This window comes from Budorcas taxicolor, chromosome 18, assembly GCF_023091745.1.
Source record: "Budorcas taxicolor isolate Tak-1 chromosome 18, Takin1.1, whole genome shotgun sequence".
In the NCBI taxonomy this organism is placed as follows: Eukaryota; Metazoa; Chordata; class Mammalia; order Artiodactyla; family Bovidae; genus Budorcas; species Budorcas taxicolor.
This window is the reverse complement of record NC_068927.1, coordinates 11,544,523-11,566,894: the sequence shown is the minus strand read 5'-3', so window position 1 is coordinate 11,566,894 and position 22,372 is coordinate 11,544,523. Positions and strand designations below refer to the sequence as shown.

The window sequence follows — 22,372 nt, the reverse complement described above, 5'->3', positions numbered from 1 at the left end:
CTGAGTGGCACTGTGGCCTGTTAATGGTTTGCTGGGCAACTTATCTAAGCTAAGATTCTGATGATGGCTCCAGGAGAGGGTCAGAATCAACAGTTTCAGTCCTCTTCCTCAACCACACAATCTGGGGAGAAGTTTAGTGTGAGACAGTTCATAGCTTACAGATATAGCTAGTAAAATGACCACAAGACTTAGAGATATTGGGTATAATCCAGAAATACAAATAAATGTCCAACAGTATGCTCATCCATGAAAGGAAAGACTGTTAAATCTTCCTACATGTGTTTAGCTGAGATACCAATATAATACTCTGATTAAAAGTGTCACCCCAGTATATATCAAAATGTAATGTCAAGGCTCTGGTTTTTCCTGTGGTCATGTATGGATGTGAGAGTTGGACTGTGAAGAAGGCTGAGTGCCGAGGAATTGATGCTTTTGAACTGTGGTGTTGGAGAAGACCCTTGAGAGTCCCTTGGACTGCAAGGAGATCCAACCAGTCCATTCGGAAGGAGATCAACCCTGGGATTTCTTTGGAAGGAATGATGCTAAAGCTGAAACTCCAGCACTTTGGCCACCTCATGTGAAGAGTTGACTCATTGGAAAGGACTGTGATGCTGGGAGGGATTGGGGGCAGGAGGAGAAGGGGACGACAGAGGATGAGATGGCTGGATGGCATCACTGACTCGATGGACGTGAGTCTGAGTGAGCTCCGGGAGATGGTGATGGACAGGGAGGCCTGGCGTGCTGCGATTCATGGGGTCGCAAAGAGTCGGACACGACTGAGCAACTGAACTGAACTGAACTGAATAAACATATCATTTATCCTATCAATTCCACTTGTATGAATTTACCCAGAAGAAACTGTCACATGAGTAGGAAGAGATGTGTCCTCCCTTGCATAATTGATTGCAAACAGGGAAAAGTGAAAACAATTTAAGTCAATATGGAATTGGCTAACTCGATGATGGTGGATCTAAGCATTAGCTGTTTAAAACAATGATATAACTTGATATTTATTGACTTACAAAAATGTCTGCAGGACCGTGCAGGGTGAAGAACGAGGCACAGAAGAGTGCGTAGAGCTCCGTTTCCATGGGACTGTGCTGTGTGCGTGCATCCCTGTGTTGGAGGGGCCCAGGGAGAGCCCTAGAACCATGCTCCTGGATGGCAACTGTGGTTTGCTCCGAATGGTGAGACTGGAGGGCACCTGCACTTTTTCACTTTAGTAAAGCTCTGGGGAAAGTGGAACTGCTTTAGTTTTAAAAGAAATTTACTTAAGAAAAAAAAATAGCTCTGTGCCCAATATGAAGCCTGTGGGACTGGCTGGGATTGTTGAGAATGGAAGAACCTTTGATGTGAGAGTCTAAAGATCAGCAGAGGAAAACTGGACAGCTGGTGAACCAAAAGGCACAGGCAGTGTGGCAACAAGTAAACAGGTGACCAGAAAAGGGACTTTGCCACCACCAAGCTGAGGGTGCATGCTGAGTGAGGTCTCAAACACCAGCTCTCAGATATCACACCCATCTCTATTTAGTCCAAGCTGTTTTAGAAAATACCAACTGCAGAGCAAAGTTGAGCTCCTGAGACAATAATGTTTTGGTCCCAAAGGTCATTTGATTGGCTGGTTCCCTCTGTCTGCCATGACAGAACTTATTTAAACATTACAGTAACTGAGACTAGAAGAACAGAAACTCAGGTGGATGCCAGAGATAAAATTAAAGATAACTCCCCTCCTGCCCCCAATCTCCTCACATCACCTCTTCAGGGGAGGCTGGCTTCTCGCCCTCCTGGGATGAGTGGCCCCTATGACTGCACTGCCTCTCCTACCAACTGCAATTCTGATTTATTTGTTGCTGTCTCCCCACCTGGCTGTCAGGAGGAAATGTGCAGCATCTGGCAAGTCCGTGGCTGGATTCTCAGAGTTTAGAATAGTGCTGGCACAGAGTAGATGCTCAATAAAAATACTGGGTGAAAAAAAATAAAGGGAGCAAGAGAGGGGCACAGTCCTTGGGCTCTCAGAAGCTAGAAGATGAGGATTTAGCCACTAATCTCTGCCTCCATTTAACAGCCTCAAGAAGGGTCAGCATGCAGGTAAGCAATGGGCATCTCTCAAGACTCAGAACATGCACCTCTAGGTCCTGCGGTCCTGTCCTCTCTGTGAAGAAAGGCATTCATCCTTCTCAGTCACACTGTGTGGTGACTAAGATATTTTCCCCATTACCTCCCTCCCCTGATGGCTCTCAAAGCTGCCTCTCCTGTCTAGGCGGTGGGTGCCCTTCTCCCAGCTGCCCCTGCTAACTTCAGGGTAGCCAACAGCGTGAAGGAAGAACACAGCTGAGGCCAATCCAACAGCTAGCTTCTAGATCTTGTTGGAGGGCTGCCTCTGGGCTGCTACAACCCAGTGTGTGGTCCCAGCTGAGCAGAAGTGTCTGGGAATCAAAGTCCCCCTGGGGAGAGCATGGAGGATGGATAGCATAGCTCTCTGGATCCAGAGCTGGAGTAACCCCAATGTATGTGTCTTATGTCATTTCCCAGAGTCCTCCCTCCCCAGGGGATTGAGCTCAGAAGTGCCTACCCTGGTAACTGACTTCATGTGGTACCTCAAGTTGGCCAGCTTCTCCTTCCTTCAGTGCTCCCCACTCGCAATCCTGTATCTGTCTGGTACACCACCTGCCCTCAGTCCTCACCTCAGGGTCTGTTTCTGGAGGAAGCCCTGAACACCAGTCCTCATGGATAGCCCTTCTCAACGGTGCCCAGAGGCCCAGTGGTGACAAAACATGGGGAGCTGGTGCCAGGAGGCGCTGTGGGGCTCTGGTCTGTGTCTTCCAGGAACTTCAAGGGTCTCAGCCTCTACCTACCTGCCCCCCTCACACTTGTGAGGCCCTGGCATTGGGCACTCACAGAACATCAGACTCACAGGGAGTTCTTGTTGACTCTGAGGAGCAGCCAGGGTCTGACTTTGGGTCCCATAAATCAGTGCCTTGAGGCTTCACAAAAGGGATGATATGTAATCTACTGTTATTTTCTCTTGATCTTCCTTCATCTAGTAAATGATTCCGTAAAACAATACCCTGGAGTTTATGCTGAGCAGCTAGAAATGGCCTCCTGTCTGCACATAGAGATAAATATGGGTGACCTTCTTTGGTGATGGATTCGTGCTGATGGCATCTGGGTACACTGCAACATGAAAATGACGCTTGGTTGGTTGGGAGATGGATGTTCCTTCGCACAAACTGCATGTCTTTCTGCCTTACCTTCCCTAAAGGGTAGGCCACCAGAATAGTAAGAATAATTGCAGCATTAACAATACACTGGCATTTCTTAAACATTTCCAAGCACTGAGTGAAGCACCCTGCCTACGTTAATCAATGCATAGAGCTTTCTAGGGTAGGTACTGTTCTATACCCACCCTATCTGTTAATACAGACAAGGTGATTGAGGCTTCTAGAAGGTTTGGTAACCTGCTCAGTCTCACCTTGTTAAGGAGTTGAGCAGAGCATCAGTCCCAGCTCCAGGCCACAGTGCTATATGTAGGACCAGCTACATAAAATGGGCCTTCCCTGATAGCTCAGTTGGTAAAGAATCCACCTTCAATATGGGAGACCTGGGTTAGATTCCTGGGTCGGGAAGATCTGCTAAAGAAGGGATAGGCTACCCACTCCAGTATTCTGGCCTGGAAAATTCCATGGACTGTATAGTCCGTGGGGTCACAAAGAGTCAGACATGATTGAGCGATTTTCATTTTTACTTTCACTTTCAGTGCAAAATGAAGATGCAAGGTCCCTTGTTGAACAATTATTAAGAATTTTAAGATGGCGACAACAGATCATTAAATCAAGTGTGGAGCCCTTTGGAGCCTGGTGCTCTGTGAGGCTGTGCAGGTCCCACCCCATGAAGCTGGCTCTGGTTATGTGGATGCAGAAGAAAGCGATGCGAGTGATGATAAGGGCCCCCACGCTCAACATCGTTTAACCCTAGGAACTGAGCAACAGCTCACATTAAATGAAAAGTGACTCAGGGTGCCTGGCTCTTTGGTCAGAAGAGCTGGTTATTTTCTGTCAGGAGTTAACTCAGTTCATCTGATGGACCTACACAAATACTTCCCTTTAGCTGGGCCTGCAAAGAGTCCGTGTGAGAGAAGGTGGCCACGTACAGCATGGTGTCTGAGAAAGAGCCTGTGGCTTGAGGCCAGACGCAGACACTGATTCTAGCTCATCCACCAGCCTTAGCTGGTTCAAGTTCCCAGATCTCTCTGAGATTCAGCCTTCTCATCTGTATGATGGGAAGAGCGGTACCCACACCTCAGAGCAGAGTGGAGGAAATGATACAGTTAGAGAAAGCTCTTGGCACACAGTAGTGCCCCCCTAAATGTGATGATCATTCAATGGCTGTTTGCATAGGGAAGTTTGTGGGTCAGCTGGAAGAGCACATAATTTGAAGGTTGATGCTATGGGTTGAGTCCTGAACAGTGTACCCATCTGTCATTTATGTGAACTGGGCAAGGTCAATGAATTCCTGAGGTTCGGGATTCCTCTCTGTGAAATGGGTGCAATACATTGTCTACAGCGCATAGGATTCCAGGAGCCACAGATGAGCCGGACGTTGTGGAAACAGAAGAGGTGATCATTTCTCCAGCCTGTCAGAGATTGTTAGGACTTACAAGTAGCTTCGGTGGGGAGGGGACCGGAAAACAGGCCCCGCCTTCTGTCCCAGATTCCCACTGTCCTCACAGACATCAGGTGCCATCTCCTTGAGCTCGCCCACAGGGTGCGAAGTAATCTAAAGGTTTTTTCTGCTGAAACTTTTACACAACATTGTCACATTTTTGACCTCAAATTTGACTGACTCCATATTTCAATTTCTCTTTTATAATCAAACCCAGAGAGTGCCGAAAAAGAAAACCATGAATCAGGCCAAATTCTGCATAACTGGAAGAAACTATTCCGTACAGATATCCAAGTCTTTATGTATTTTTATAGGATAATACCAATCATAAATACAAGTTTAAGGTGGTTTATGTTTCGCTGGGAATACGTTCACGCTAACCGAATTGCTTTGTGCTTTAAGAAATTCAATGCGCATAAAGGATTCCATTTTTCTCTGAAAATAACAACTTGTATATAAAGCAATAAAATTTGAAATTCTTTCTGAAACTTTAAAGAAGGGCACAGTGGGAGAAAAATTGGACATCGTCTAATCATATACGCATATAATATACAAAGATGTGTACATGCTCACAGCCGCCTCACAGCCGCCTCGAATGTAACCACTGTCATTTACATTTAGAACACTTCTCGGGCCCATCTCGAATTCCAGTCACTCACAAACAGGGCCCGGGTACCACACACGGAAACTGGGAATCATTTTTCTGCTCTGCTCAAACTCCAGTTACTTGAATAGCTTTCCCCATCAATTCTTCTAACTCATTCTGCAAATCAGCTTATTTAAGATTTCTGTAAACTTCCAACCCAAACTCCAGGGTGTGTCTTGTTGGAAGTCATCTCTCCATCAAAAGCAGCTATTGAGCGATGCCGAGGGGAAGGTCTTCGCTGAGGTGATCTGACCCACCTTCACCAGCCTGCTCTCTGACTCTCCAGGCCCATTTTACAGAATGCCTTCAAATCCCAGAAGGGAGAGGGCTGCTCCTGCCCCTGGGGTTCTATCTGACTAAGTGCTGGAAGTCTAGCTCCTGGAAGCTGTAGGGAGGTTTTAGGCACCTTGCATACAATTAGTCACTTGGTAGGCTAGGTGGTTGCCATGGCAATAATTCCAGAGCCTTGGGTATCTACAGGTTATTGATACATTCCATCCATTCAGCAAAGGGAAAAAGAACCAGCCAAGCAGCCCCTGAGCGTCCATGTCCTACTGGCCTGAGGAGTGAGTGACTCCTTTGTTACAAGTGTTTGAGCACAATCCAGACACAGCAGCACTGGCGTTCTTCACTCGGCTTGTTTTCACTCAAAGTATGTGAAAGCTTAAAATTAAAGCCTACCCTTAAAATAGGGATTTTCCTACTGCTTTTCACTTTCAAAAGCATTATGTTCAGGGGTGACTACTTCTGCTGCTGGCCACAGAATGCTTTAATTAGTATCTATGGGCCGAAAAGGGAGCTCTCAAATATAAAACTTTCACCAATAGAAAGGTTAAAACTGGGGAAAAGATGACAGGAGTTCCATAGTAACCTTGAATGATTTCCGTAGAGTAGAAACATGTATTGCCAGAGAAGGAAATAAAATGTCTTGACTTTGACCCTTTGAACAAGGACAAAAGTTTTCTCCATCCACATCTTCTAAGAAAAGGGTTGGGGGGGAATGTCCTACACATTTCCCTCAAATGGTTCTTATTAAAAGGCAATTATGAAGAGAAATATTAATTGAGGAGCTGCAGTAACGTCCTTAATTTCCCTCAAAGTCTTGCTGTACACCAAGCTCAGCCTTGGGCCCTCACGAGGGGAGCTAGATATTTACATGGTGTCCAATATCAACCATACATTGGAGACTGAGATGTTGGTCACCCTTAAAGGTCACCTTTGCACACAAGGGAAGACATTTTCACAGCTTGCAGCACCCCAGTCATGTTATGAGCTGCAGTTTTCTGGGGCGTGCTTCTGTCCAGGGAAATAATACATCAGTGTTGACACACACCAACAGTAAGTCAGAACAGTGGTGATGAAACAGTCTTCAGCATCCCCATAGATCACAGTAGGCCACCTCCCAAGCCTTTACGTAAACTGTGAGCCAATTTAACATACCAGTAGGTGACCCCTCCATGACGTGGCCGATGTAGGGGCCTTCCCTGAAGATGGGTCTGTTGTCATTCTGATCAATCACGATGACTTCCAGAGGGACCGGCCCCTCGAGAGTCCTGCCATTGACATCTACGGTCTCCACAAATAGCTATTGGAGCAAAGAGATTGGGGGAGAAAGAAGGCATTCATTCATTAGGAAAATTGAAGTTGGGTTCTCTAGAGAAAGTAGGTTATGTCAGCAATTTTATGAGCCCTTGGCAATATTCAAACTTTGGTCTCAATGGATAGTCACCAGGACTAGAATAGAAACTAAACATTACAGAATAAAAGATAAAGCTCAGTTCATGCTAGTTCCCCTTGGGAAATTTACAATTAATTCATCAAATCTGCAAAGGAAGTCCACAAAAAAAAAAAAAAAAAAAAGAAGGAGGAAAACACCGCAATCAACCATAGCTGAGGAAATGCGCTTACATTGTTTCTGTTTTTCCAATATCATTATGCTTAAAAGGAATGTTATGCTAATAAAAATAATTGACTAAGCAGTTATGAACAGAGTATATTAAGAAATAACTGGAAGTGTTTATGGTGGTATTTAGGGGAAATTCAGGTCAGTAAAAATTTGCAGAGAACCTTTCTGAGGCAAGGAAGGAGCGTGTGGGGGTCCTAAGCAGGACCTCAGGGCTCCTGCCTACGAGGCCTTTTCAGTCTAGGGGGCGTTTCACAGTTTCCTGGCTTCAGATCCCAAGGATGAAGGAAACAGCATCGAAAGACCAGCTGCCTGGTTGCTTGGAAACAAGGAATTACATCTTGGCTTTTCCAGTGAAACATGGAAACACGGGGTTCATGAAACATGGGGTCCCAATGCTCTCATTTCTAGGCCTGAGTCTGCCTTGATTTAACTCAGGGGCAACAGTCACACTTCTTAGCTATCAGTGTTGTTCCCCTCTTGGGAACTGGTTGAGTAGTTGTATCAGAAAAAGGTGTCTGCAGTCATAATCCTTGGGGAATGGTCTCTGCAATTGGAATCCCAGCACACTCTCTCACTAGGTATGTGACCTCAACCCATACAGTTAACCTCTTAGTTTTATTATCTGTAAAATGGGTTCATAAAATAATCATTATTAGGAATAACGGTAACCAGCATTACCCAGGGCTTACCAAGGTGCCCTATCACGCTAATTCACTGGAGGTTCACAGTGCCCCTATGAACCATTTGTAAGGAGGGAACAGAGCCAGTTAGACAACAGGTCGGTGGAGTCTGGAGCTGGCCTTGTGGAGTCGGTCTGCAGGTTTACATTTTTAACCGTTATAAACAATGCCTGCAGATCACTTAATGTAATGCCTGTCGCATAGCTCATCTCAAGAGTATTAGCTGCTACTATTGCTACTGTTGTTCTTATCAACACTGTTGTTAAAACTAGCCCAAATTAGGAAAAGAAAAGAGAGAGACATTTGTTATACCCTACCTGAATGTGTTGTAAATTGGTTTCACCCTTTGGCAAGTATCGACAACACGGTACCTGTGTGCATTCTCAGTCATGCCCAACTCTTTGCGACCCCATGGCTCCTCTGTCCGTGGGATTTCCCAGGCAAGGGATCTTCCCGACCTACGATTCGGACCCATGTCTCCTGCATTGGCAGGCAGATTCTTTACCACTGAACCCCCTGGGAAGCCCAAATTCATCAAATCTGTGAAGGACTCATGCATTTTATTCCACCTGGATACCTCTCCTGTTAGTGTTTGAGACACGCTGCCCTTACGTATATGTGAATATTCATTGGAGTGTTGTTTCTAACAATGAGATAACACTGGTGTCCACTAAGCATCCAGCTGAAAGGGATGAATTAAATATTTATGTAGTAAGACACTAAAATACAGCCATTAGGTAAAATGGATCGGCTTGAACACTGTAAGAAAAAGCGCCGAGCAGCATGTCCAGGAGGCATGTGCTGCAGATAACGGGGGCACAAAGAGCTACACACGACCTAGTGACTGAGCAGTAACAAGTGTACACGTGTGATGCACACACACGGACAGAGTGTGAGATCGGTACACAGGCATGAAACCAGGTATGTGTGAGGAGAGGAGTTTTTCCCATTAATACTGTCTCATCTTTTCACTAGTAAATTCACACACACACACACACACACACACACACACTCACACACACTTTGATTTCTGGGGCAGATAAAATAATGCACACATACCATAGCTAAGAAGAAATTAAATAGGCAGAGCCTTTTAACATCTGCACACAAAGGAGATCTTACAGAGAGTGAAATTTTATGCCGATTTTTAAAGCTACTGTGAGAATACCGCTAAACAAAGAAAATAAAAATCAAGCTTCGGGAGCAATTTCTTCTAATAATGAAGGTCTGGCCTTTTGTCTTCCCCAAATAGCTGAGGACTTGACTTTATTTCAACCAAAAACCTGTCTCTAAAGACGCCAGATAACTCAGATTTGAATCCTAAGCCCCTACAGCCTATAACATTTGGCTAGTGTTGTAAACCACAAGTAAGAAGAATAGAATTCACATTTTTGCCAAATTGCCACACTGGGAGGGGCAGACTGTAGATCTCACCTCAACATAATGGAAAGACAGACAGACACTAAGCAGATAAACTGATCAGGATGAATGCCAAATGTTGAGCTGAATCTTACCAAACCAAAGGTATCAATGTGAGAGTATTTTATGTTACAATACTACCCAGAGTTTGACTCCTGAATTTTGTACTGAAAACAATAATGCTAGAAATCAAGGCCTCTGGAACAGGATTGAAAAAGAACGAAGTGCTCCTAGGATGCATTTATTAATTTTAGTTCAGTCCAGTTCAGTTCAGTTCAGTCGCTCAGTCATGTCCAACTCTTTGCGACCCCATGAATTGCAGCACGCCAGGCCTCCCTGTCCATCACCAACTCCTGGAGTTCACCCAAACTCATGTCCATTGAGTCAGTGATGTCATCCAGCCGTCTCATCCTCTGCCATTCCCTTCTCCTCCTGCCCCCAATCCCTCCCAGTATCAGAGTCTTTTCCAATGAGTCAACTCTTCGCTTGAGGTGGCCAAAGTACTGGAGTTTCAGCTTCAGCATCAGTCCTTCCAAAGAACACCCAGGACTGATCTCCTTTAGAATGGACTGGTTCGATCTCCTTGCAGTCCAAGGGACTTTCAAGAGTCTTCTCCAACACCACAGTTCAAAAGCATAATTTTAGTTAATTTAACAGAAATCCATTGAGGACAGTCCTCAGCCTTGTCCTCCCCCATCCTCAGCCCTGTCCTCCCCCATCCTCAGCCTTCTCCTCCCACATCCTTAGCCCTGACCTCCCCCATCCTTAGCTCTGACCTCCCCCATCCTCAGCCCTGTCCTCCCCCATCCTCAGCCCCGTCCTCCCCCATCCTCAGCCCCGTCCTCCCCATCCTCAGCCCCGTCCTCCCCAATCCTCAGCCCCGTCCTCCCCCATCCTCAGCCCCGTCCTCCCCCATCCTCAGCGCCGTCCTCCCCCATCCTCAGCCCCGTGCTCCCCCATCCTCAGCCCTGTCCTCCCCCATCCTCAGCCCCGTGCTCCCCCATCCTCAGCCCTGTGCTCTCCCATCCTCCGCCCCGTCCTCCCCCATCCTCAGCCCTGTCCTCCATTATCCTCAGCCCCGTCCTCCCCCATCCTCAGCCCTGTCCTCCATTATCCTCAGCCCCATCCCCCCCCCCATCCTCAGCCCTGTCCTCCCTTATCCTCAGCCCCATCCCCCCCCATCCTCAGCCCTGTCCCCCCCCATCCTCAGGCCTCTCCTCCCCCATCCTCAGCCCCGTCCTCCCCCATCCTCAGCCCTGTCCTCCATTATCCTCAGCCCCGTCCTCCCCCATCCTCAGCCCCGTCCTCCCACATCCTCAGCCCCGTGCTCCCCCATCCTCAGCCCTGTGCTCTCCCATCCTCCGCCCCGTCCTCCCCCATCCTCAGCCCTGTCCTCCATTATCCTCAGCCCCATCCCCCCCCATCCTCAGCCCTGTCCTCCCTTATCCTCAGCCCTGTCCTCCCCCATCCTCAGCCCTGTCCTCCCTTATCCTCAGCCCCATCCCCCCCCCCATCCTCAGCCCTGTCCTCCCTTATCCTCAGCCCCATCCCCCCCCATCCTCAGCCCTGTCCCCCCCCATCCTCAGGCCTCTCCTCCCCCATCCTCAGCCCTGTCCTCCCCCATCCTCAGCCCTGTCCTCCCTTATCCTCAGCCCCATCCCCCCCCCATCCTCAGCCCTGTCCTCCCTTATCCTCAGCCCCATCCCCCCCCATCCTCAGCCCTGTCCCCCCCCATCCTCAGGCCTCTCCTCCCCCATCCTCAGCCCCGTCCTCCCCCATCCTCAGCCCCGTCCTCCCCCATCCTCAGCCCCGTGCTCCCCCATCCTCAGCCCTGTCCTCCCCCATCCTCAGCCCCGTGCTCTCCCATCCTCAGCCCTGTGCTCTCCCATCCTCCGCCCCGTCCTCCCCCATCCTCAGCCCTGTCCTCCATTATCCTCAGCCCCGTCCTCCCCCATCCTCAGCCCTGTCCTCCGTTATCCTCAGCCCCGTCCTCCATTATCCTCAGCCCCGTCCTCCCCCATCCTCAGCCCTGTCCTCCATTATCCTCAGCCCCGTCTTCCCCCATCCTCAGCCCTGTCCTCCGTTATCCTCAGCCCTGTCCTCCCCCATCCTCAGCCCTGTCCTCCGTTATCCTCAGCCCCGTGCTCCCCCATCCTCAGCCCTGTCCTCCCCCATCCTCAGCCCCGTCCTCCCCCATCCTCAGACCTGTCCTCCCCTGTCCTCCCCCATCCTCAGACCTGTCCTCCCCTGTCCTCGCCCATCCTCAGCCCTGTCCTCCCCCATCCTCAGCCCCGTCCTCCCCCATCCTCAGGCCTCTCCTCCCCCATCCTCAGCCCTGTCCTCCCCTATTCTCAGCCCTGTCCTCCCCTATTCTCAGCCCTGTCCTCCCTTATCCTCAGCCCCATCCCCCCCCCATCCTCAGCCCTGTCCTCCCTTATCCTCAGCCCCATCCCCCCCCATCCTCAGCCCTGTCCTCCCTTATCCTCAGCCCCATCCCCCCCCATCCTCAGCCCTGTCCTCCCTTATCCTCAGCCCCATCCCCCCCCCATCCTCAGCCCTGTCCTCCCTTATCCTCAGCCCCATCCCCCCCCATCCTCAGCCCTGTCCTCCCTTATCCTCAGCCCCATCCCCCCCCATCCTCAGCCCTGTCCTCCCTTATCCTCAGCCCTGTCCTCCCCCATCCTCAGCCCCGTCCTCCCCCATCCTCAGACCTGTCCTCCCCTGTCCTCCCCCATCCTCAGACCTGTCCTCCCCTGTCCTCGCCCATCCTCAGCCCTGTCCTCCCCCATCCTCAGCCCCGTCCTCCCCCATCCTCAGGCCTCTCCTCCCCCATCCTCAGCCCTGTCCTCCCCTATTCTCAGCCCTGTCCTCCCCTATTCTCAGCCCTGTCCTCCCTTATCCTCAGCCCCATCCCCCCCCCATCCTCAGCCCTGTCCTCCCTTATCCTCAGCCCCATCCCCCCCCATCCTCAGCCCTGTCCTCCCTTATCCTCAGCCCCATCCCCCCCATCCTCAGCCCTGTCCTCCCTTATCCTCAGCCCTGTCCTCCCCCATCCTCAGCCCTGTCCTCCCTTATCCTCAGCCCCATCCCCCCCCCCATCCTCAGCCCTGTCCTCCCTTATCCTCAGCCCCATCCCCCCCCATCCTCAGCCCTGTCCCCCCCCATCCTCAGGCCTCTCCTCCCCCATCCTCAGCCCTGTCCTCCCCCATCCTCAGCCCTGTCCTCCCTTATCCTCAGCCCCATCCCCCCCCCCTCCTCAGCCCTGTCCTCCCTTATCCTCAGCCCCATCCCCCCCCCCCATCCTCAGCCCTGTCCCCCCCCATCCTCAGGCCTCTCCTCCCCCATCCTCAGCCCTGTCCTCCCCCATCCTCAGCCCTGTCCTCCCCCATCCTCAGCCCTGTCCTCCCCCATCCTCAGCCCTGTCCTCCCCCATCCTCAGCCCCACCGTCAACCAGTCCTGTCTTTACTGCTTGTTCTACTTTCTGGATCTCTCTCAAATCCACCTTCTTCTCTCCAAATTCATCATCACCTGCAGAGAGTAGCTTCTGTGACTTCTTTCCTGGGCCTCTGCAATAGGCATCTAAGAAGTTACTTTGATGTCTCGACTTGACTGCCATGGAGCGCTCAGACAAAACATAATTTCTGGGTGTGTCTGGATGAGATTACCACTGGATTCTGTGGACTCAGGGAAGCAGACACTCTCCCTAGCACATGTGGGCACCATCAAATCCCCTGAGGGCCTGCATTGACAGACGCAGGGGAGGGTGGGATTCGCCCTTCGTCCTCCTGCCTGACTGCAGACTGGGGACCTCCATCCTCTGCTGCTGTCACGGGTCACACTTCTCAGGCTTCTGGACTTGGACTGGAATCTATACGTTCAGCCCCCCTGGTGCTCAGGCCTTTGGACTTGGACTGGATCACACCACGAGCTTCCTGGGGCTCCCGCCGGCAGACAGCAGATTGTGGGCTTTCTCAGCCTCTGTAACGGCGTGAGTCAGTTCCTTAGAGCAGACTCCTACTGCTTCTGTGTCTCTGGAGAAGGCTGACCAATATAGGCGTCCATCATGTCTTTTCAAAATTTTAATTTATTAATGTCACCCCAGAATGGATACCTTTCAATCACTTCTCATCCCTCATAAGATAAAAGCACATTCCTTTACTGTGAAGAGTCTTTTATAATCTGGCCCAGCCTAATTCTCCAAATTCATTTCACATCACAAGAGATCCCCTTCATTCCTCATTATCCAGGTATACTAGTCTTTTCTCAGTTCTTCTAACTTACTCTGTTCCTTCCCAACACAGGAATCTCCTCGTGCAGCCCTGCTAGTAAGCACGGGCATCCCATCGGTCATCCTGGTCAGCCCCCACCTGTCCTTCAGATCTCAGCTCGGATGTCATTGGCAGAGAAGATCCTTCATTACCGATCCAGTCTCCCTTGGGTGTCCCTGGTTCATGCCCCCGTGGCACTGGTACCCTGCCTTTATAATACTTTCCATAACATGTAATTGCTTATTTATTTATGTGGCAATTTGACTAATGTCTGCCTCTCCAGTCCCATCAAGACAGAGGTGAGCCAGGTGTTCACGCCCTATAGCAAATACCCAAGGCTGAGGCTCAGTGCTCAGCACAGGGCAGTTACTCGATTCAACACTGATGGCAAAAAGTCCTCTCCAGAAGAGGCAACAACTCTTTAAGAGACTGGAGCCCAATGTTTTGGCCCCAGCTTTGGACATCTATCCTGTCTTTCCATCCCTGGCACAGGAGGTGACAGCTAGTCCCAGGTTTCATGGACCAAAGATCAGTTGACTCTGTGCAATCTTAATTCATGAACAAGAACCACAGTAAACCTGGGTAAACAACACCCAGGTACATCACATTTTGATTACTTTCCTTCTGAAAGAAGGGAACTAACATTTACTTGGTGTCCAACATATGTCTGGGCTTTCTATGCATTGTCTCACTTGGATCAAGACATCCTGGAGAAATACTCATTGCAGCAAAACTCAGAGAAATTTAAGTACCTAATCTGAAAGCTAGTCTGTGATCCAGTTGACTCTACACTTAGATCTGACTTGAAAATTTGTGCTTTCCCCCACTACATCCTCGTCTGCTAAAAGCTCTTTCATGGACTTCCCTTACACTTTTCTTTTATTCTCTTTACTGTGTTATTCAATTAACAGTTTTGATGAATGTTGATTATTATGTTTCACTGATGATTTATCCAAAGCAAAATTATCCATGAATTTAGGGGTGTGGTGAGGTTATTTAAAATTTTTCCTCAGTTCAGTTCAGTTGCTCAGTCATGTCTGACTCCTTGTGACCCCATGAATTGCAGCATGCCAGGCCTCCCTGTCCATCACCAACTCCCGGAGTTCACTCAGACTCATGTCCATCAAGTCAGTGATGCCATCCAGCCATCTCATCCTCTGTTGTCCCCTTCTCCTCCTGCCCCCAATCCCTCCCAGCATCAGAGTCTTTTCCAATGAGTCAACTCTTCACATGAGGTAGCCAAAGTACTGGAGCTTCAGCTTTAGCATCATTCCTTCCAAAGAAATCCCAGGGCTGATCTCTTTCAGAATGGACTGGTAGGATCTCCTTGCAGTCCAAGGGACTCTCAAAAGTCTTCTCCAACACCACAGTTCAAAAGCATCAATTCTTCGGTGCTCAGCCTTCTTCACAGTCCAACTCTTACATCCATACATGACCACAGGAAAAACCATAGCCTTGACGAGATGGACCTTAGTCGGCAAAGTAATATCTCTGCTTTTTAATATGCTATCTAGGTTGGTCACAACTTTTCCTCCAAGGAGTAAGCATCTTTTAATTTCATGGCTGCAAACACCATCTGCAGTGATTTTGGAGCCCAAAAAAATAAAGTCTGAGACTGTTTCCACTGTTTCCCCATCTATTTCCCATGAAGTGATGGGACCAGAGGCCATGATCTTCGTTTTCTGAATGTTGAGCTTTGAGCCAACTTTTTCACTCTCCTCTTTCACTTTCATCAAGAAGCTTTTGAGTTCCTCTTCACTTTCTGCCATAAAGGTGGTGTCATCTGCATATCTGAGGTTACTGACATTTCTCCCAGCAATCTTGATTCCAGCTTGTATTTCTTCCATCCAGCGTTTCTCATGATGTACTCTGCATATAAGTTACATAAGCAGGGTGACAATATACAGCCTTGATGTACTCCTTTTCCTATTTGGAACCAGTCTGTTGTTCCATGTCCAGTTCTAACTGTTGCTTCCTGACCTGCATACAGGTTTCTCAGTTTTTCCTAACACACATGAAAATACACATTAAAACACACTATGAACCTTTGCATATAATGTGACACCCTGCCACAAGTGACAGGTTGGGGAATATCATAGCATTGGCCTAGATATAACATGCTCCCTTCCGGAAAGTCACAGACTTTCTGAAAAGAAAAGAAAAGGCTTGTATCTCTCATAAATGTAGCTCTCAAATGACCATGGTGAATGAAATGGGGAGGTGAATGAAATGCATGTCACTCTAACTCTGTTTAAGGCAAAATTACTTTATCCAAGATTGGAGATATGAAGGTACTGCATGGATGTGAACTAATCGTTTCCACTTTAGGGGCCATGATAGGCGAATACCAGGTCAGTGAGCCTCATGTGTAGGGGCAGAGAGGGCTCGACCTCTAAAACGGGGAGGAGGTGAAGGAAAACTACAGGAGCCAAAACGGAAGCTGTGCTGCTAGAGTAGCTCTCGTGGATTTGCATAGGGTCCCCTTGGCCCCTGTTCCTGTGAACCCCACTTCCTAGGTTCTCTATCCTCCTTCCATACTGTGGGGGTGTCTCCACCAGAGGTGGGAACTGTCAAGTCACAACCTGCAAACTGGTGACTCTTTAAGCCAGTTAATGTACTGTAATAATGGAGATGGGCTATGCATACACATAGAAAAGAATTCCTTAAAACAACAACACAACATGAACATAATGAGCCAAATTACAAAGCACATACAAGCACACTGGCCTTTGGTGTCACAGCAAATTATTAACATCTGATCTTGCATTTGGCGTATCCTCTCAGTTCTGTCTATGAAAGACACAATTTATCAAGGGAAAATTTGATGTTATGATCTAATCCAAAGGGATGAACTGATGAAAAACAAATGCTACGAGGTTTTTTGGGGGAATGCCAAAATGAAGACGCTGGCTCTTAAAACAGTAATTTTTCTATGAAGTGACCCCAGTAACAGATGTCAAACTTGGATCAATAGGATGAGAAACAAAGTGTCTGACACACAGTCTATGGACTCATGAGTCATTTTGAAGTAAAATGATTTAGAAGACACTTCGGTGACCTTTTTGAACTCTGATAATTCTGCTTTGTGCTAAATATTCAAATGAAGTAAGACATATACGATGCAGTAAATTACTTATTTGAGATGATATTATTCAACTTCTGGTTATCAGTGGAGTATGAGTGTGTATTCACATGCTTTTTAACCAGATGTTTTTATATCACAGGAAATGAGAATTTAGGAGCTAGGACTCTGGCATAATGTGACTCAGTTTCTCTTTTGGACACAAACATGACGTCTCCTACCCTAATGAGTATGTTCCCTCCAAGTTACCTCTTTGGGACATTAAAACATTTTCTGACATGGATGCTGCTTTGAAATACTTGTATAGGAGCTTCTACTTGGACCAGTTTATAAGTCAAAAAGATGGGCCTTGTTCCTTTCATTCCAGACACCATCTTTTATAATGAGAATAGCTATAATGATAGAAATGTAAAATGATAACTAGAAAGCTTGCTGCATGCAATTCAGTTCAGTTCAGTTGCCCAGTCGTGTCTGACTCTTTGTGACCCCATGAATCGCAGTGCGCCAGGCCTCCCTGTCCATCACCAACTCCCAGAGTTCACTCAGACTCACGTCCATCGAGTCAGTAATGCCCTCCAGCCATCTCATCCTCTGTTGTCCCCTTCTCCTCCTGCCCCCAATCCCTCCCAGCATCAGAGTCTTTTCCAATGAGTCAGCTCTTCACATAAGGTGCTGCATGCAATTAGGGATATACAAATATTAGACATAACAATATGTCTCATTTGTTAGGCCTAACAAATATTAGACATATTCAGTTATACATGGGGCTGCAAGTTTAGACATAAAAACTTACACAAAACCTTGAAACACATGTGAAAAATATGATGTTTGGACTTGCCTCCACAGAGGACAGGGATAAAGAAAAGATGGGACTCAATGACTAGGAAGGTGCTGTGAAATAAGTACCAGGTTCCACGATAGAGTCTAAACTTGACATAATACTCCTGGAAGGCAGTTGAACCTATGTCTTGAGAACCTCAGGGACGTCCACAACTTTAAAAGAAGTTCCATAACAATTTCATGGAGATAAAGAAGCCTACAGAGATTTTGTATAAGTAGGCTACTATGAGTTTATTTTTACCGGATGATCTCCAAAATTAAGTGCCTTGAGTAAAGAAAGAATTGATAGGTATTTTTTGAGTTTTTATTTGCAATTCTTACACCCTCACTACCTATCAACATCTCACAAAGACCGAAAGTCTTTTCCACCATAGACATTCTCACTGATCACTGAAATAACACTAGACTTTGAATCAGAAAGCCTGACTTCAGGTTTTAGCTCTGCTACCTATAAAGGGGCTATAGTTGGCAGAATAATGACCCTCCTAAAGAATATTATGTCCTAATTCTGGAACCTGTGGATATGAAAGGTTACTTGGCAAAGGGGAATTAAGGTTGCAAATGCAAATTAAGGTTGCTGATCAGCTCACCTTAAAGCAGAGATATCAGTATGAATTGTCCAGGTGGGTTCAATGTGATTATGAGAGGGTCCTTAACAGAGGAGGAGAAAAAGGTCTGGGTGATTTGACATGAAAAGGGTCTTGACCAGCCACTGCTGGCTTTGAAGATGGAAGCAGAAGCCACAAGCCAAGGAGAGTGAGCAGCAACCAGAAACTGGAGATGCCAAGGCCCCTGCTCTACAGCTTCCCGGAGTGGATGCAGGCCTGCTGGCATGAGATTCGACCCTGTGAGCTCCATGCTGGACTCTAAACCTACAGATGTACATGATAACAGATTTATGGCATTTTGAGACACTACATTTATGGTAACTTATTACAGCAGCAATAGAAAACTGATATTGTGGTCATATTATTAATTATTCAAACTGGAACAACTTTAAGAACCAAGGCAGGTATTATCAGCAATTAAGCCACAATGGCAGGTGCAAACCAAGACTGTCCCAGGCTCCCCTGAGTGACACTGTGAGTCTATCTTGTTGAGAAACTTCAGTTCTCTGTATCTAAGTTGGCACATGTAACAAATGATGTTTAGAATGTCATCTTTCTTTTTGTTAAAGGAACAAAAAGATAAGCAAGGGTGTGTAGCACATAAATAGGAAATTCTAAACAAAGCTTTGTTACATCAGATAAGGTTTGGTGACTTGGGCATTTGTTTACTCCAACAGACGTCTCTTTAGACTTTTGCAAATGTGGATGCAGTACTCTCGATTCAATTCTTCTGTGTCAGCCATTACCCTGAAAAATTGTTTTCCTGTTACGGTAATTTAGATTTTTCTTTGACACCAATCATTTGCATGTTCAAGTATTTTCCTCAGCTTTACTCATGTAGTGAAGTTGAATCTCATTGTGGACCAGCTCCTGGAGAGTTCCCAGGGAAAGGACATTTTTAGTCTTCTGTAACATTCTTCCGCCTTCATCTGCACTGCTCTGTGTGTGATGCCCCCCTCGATAGGTGGATGCAGTGTTTATAGCTCCCTCAAAAAAAGGATCAAAGGGGCGATAAAAGTCTCCCACTTGTTAGATTATTAATTAAAGGTCTTGATATTATTATCAAATGTTCTTTGAAAAGCTTGCTTAGCTTAGAGACATAATATTTCTTTTGTTGATATGAAATTTTACTTTTAAAGTATGTTTTTCCACAACACAAGGAAAACACTTTTTTTTTTTGCTTATGTATGTATGCTCATAACCACGCTAGACTTTGAGGGCTTTTTTCTATTTAACTTTTGAAGTAACTTTAATTATGTGAAAGAAATCCATGCAGATAGTCAAAATAATTTTACTTAAGCAGCTTGGGTAAAGTCCCAATGAAAATTCTCTACCCCAAGAGGGGAGCAGAGGCTGAAAATTTTAATTGGTTCAAGTAGAATTTATATAAATCATGGATGCTGGAATTATGCCAGATCCATTAAGGATATGTACAAGGGTTAAGGGGATTTTTGTGCAAAGATGAGAAATATAATACGTTTGAAAACAAAGCCGTAGGAGAATATTACAGGGGATTTTATTTTCACTTGCCCTTCTCCCTTCCTAAAGTGAAATCCAGAGGAATAGAATGCAATGAAATACTTTTCTTTCTTTCTTTTTTTAAGTTTATAGATCCAAAGTCACTTAGTTAAATAAGTATTAAAATGTGTTTTGTAAAACATTATGTTCTTCAAAATGAAGGTTGATACATAAAATTTAAATTACTGCCTAATAAATCCAGATAGATTAAAGAATTAGAAGAAAAAAGTCTTTTTAAAATATTTGAATGTTTATGTAATAGAGTAGGTTAAGTCTTTCTAAATCAGCATTAAAGGCATAAGTTATTATGTGAATTACTGAGAGAATAAACTCCTTAAATGTGAAGTTTTTTATATGACTAAAATACAATAAACAAAGAAAACTCAGAAAATGTTTGCATCATATAAAAGAGGCCTACTATCCTTAATATACAAAGAGATGGTTAAAAACCAATAGATAAAAACAACAGTTAGCAAAGCAAGGAAATAAAAAGGCAATAAACATTATAACTTTAAAATGAGATAACTTTTTGCTTATGTAATTACCAAAATAATTGGAAAACCTGAATAGTCCATCTTTGACAAACTTGTCAGGAGAAAGCATTCTCACACATTACTGATGATATTAAAACATCTTTCTGAAATGCCATTTGTCAATATGCATTACAAGCCTTGAAAACAGGTGATTTTTACTTGCTCTGTATGTGTGTCAGGAAATTAGGGCTGTTTGATAACATGTATACTCATTTCAATATTGCTTAAAATTAGGAAAAATCACAAAGTTCTAGCTTGCTATTGACGAAGTAGACTATGGTGTCTGCACAAAGCGGACCCTACATTGCAGAAACACTTTGGTGTTTAGTCACCAAGTTGAGTCCAACTCTTGGAGACCCCCATGGACGGTAGCCTGCCAGCTCCTCTCCAAGAGATTTCCCAGGCAAGAATACTGGACTGGGTTGCCATATCCTACTCTAAGAACACTTTAGTGAATGGAAAAATATATTAATGGTATGTGGTATTCATAGTATAAGTTAAATAATCTGATTGATAAGTAGTACTACTGAATTTTTTTGAAAAATAGACATTACACTATTAAGATTTTATTAAAATATTAACAGTGGCTTTATTGCAGGTAACTGCTTTTTTTCACTTTTCTTCCTACACATTTCTGGATTTCCTATAATGGGCATGAATTTCACAGTTAAAAAAGAATCTATAAAATTCATCTTGAAATTGACTACAGACTGGTTGTAATTTATTACAAAAAAGGATCTATGGGAACCTGTTAAACTTTGGGATATCTAGCATCGCTCAGTATTGATAATTAATGAGAAACACGGCAACATTTGGTAATAAATGGCAACATTCGGTAATAAGAGATGATCAGTACTGTGGTAGAATATAGAGAGTGGTTGGCTTTACACAGTGTCACGGGTCTCTGATTTTTGGATGAAAAACTGCCTCATGCATTTGACAGAACTTTATAATATGGAACTTGGTCTCATCAACTTTATTTTTTGAACCACCACTGATATCAATGTCTGCTTTGCCTCCGAAGCTCACTGTTAATTTCACCAATAAATTCTGAGAACCAGAAAAGAGCTGAGGCTCAGAGGGTGGACTGTGGGTTGAGGGAAACTTGGCTTCAAGCCCCGATTTTACCCCTTATCAGCTGTGTCATTTTAAATCTATTCAATTACCTTCCTAGAATCTCAACTTCTTCATCTTTAAAATGAATGATACCTGTCTCATGGGGTTGTCATGTGTAAAACACATGACATTGATAAAACATTTAGCAAAACACTTGGCATATAGCAAGTGCTAACTAAATAGTAGCTGCCAGTATCCCTAAAGTTTTTTTGTAAGTTAAGAAAGATATCCTTATAACATTATGGTCTTGATGAGGGTTCACAAACTCAGGCGTCTCAGGGAAGTCTCTGATATGCTGCAGAAGCTGCCTGTAAGCTGTTGTTCAGTCGCTCAGTCGTGTCCGACTCTTTGTGACCCCATGGACTGCAGCACTCCAGGCTTCCCTGTCCTCACCACCTCCCAGAGCTTGCTCAAACTCATGTCCACTGAGCCAGTGATGTCATCCAACCATCATCCTCTGTTGCCCCCTTCTCCTCCTGCCTTCAATCTTTCCCAGCATCAGGATTTTTTCCAATGAGTTGGCTCTTTGCATCAGGTGGCCAAAGTATTGGAGCTTCAGCTTCAGCATCAGTCCCTCCAATGAGTACTCAGGATTGATTTCCTTTAGGATGGACTGGTTGGATCTCATTGCAGCCCAAGGGACTCTCAAGAGTCTTCTCTAACACCACAGTTCAAAAGCATCAGTTCTTTGGCACTCAGCCTTCTTTATGGTCCAACTCTCACATCCATACATGACTACTGGAAAAACCATAGATTTGACCATATAGACCTCTGTCAGCAAGTAGCTGAAGCTATCCGGAACTTGTCAGCATGTCGCTTACTGCCTGTAAGTAGCTGAAGCTCATTTAGAATCAAGAAGATACATATATCAACATCTTGGTGCCAAGACCCCTGTTCAGATCTCTGTGTGAGGAGTGGATTTGGTGAAAGGCAGGGGCCCCAGCCAGAGCTCTCCTCCCCCACGCATTCCCACCCTGTACTCAGAACCAATGTGATCTGAGGGAGGTGGTCAGTGCCCAGTTCCAGGGCCACATGCTGGAGTGTGAGATGATCTCATTGTTGCTCTGGGTCTCCTCAAACATCCAGGTACCCA

At 46.0% G+C, this 22,372-nt stretch overlaps 1 protein-coding gene across 1 annotated transcript in view; it reads right to left on the bottom strand.

The window, feature by feature from the left end:
* Positions 1-22,372, bottom strand: part of CDH13 (cadherin 13) — a 1,024,384-nt gene that overhangs the window by 349,673 nt on the left and 652,339 nt on the right. Inside the window, exon 6 of the mRNA XM_052655824.1 lies at positions 6,749-6,893. Within this exon, the coding sequence (XP_052511784.1) occupies positions 6,749-6,893 (145 nt within the window). The remainder of the gene's footprint in view (positions 1-6,748; positions 6,894-22,372) is intronic.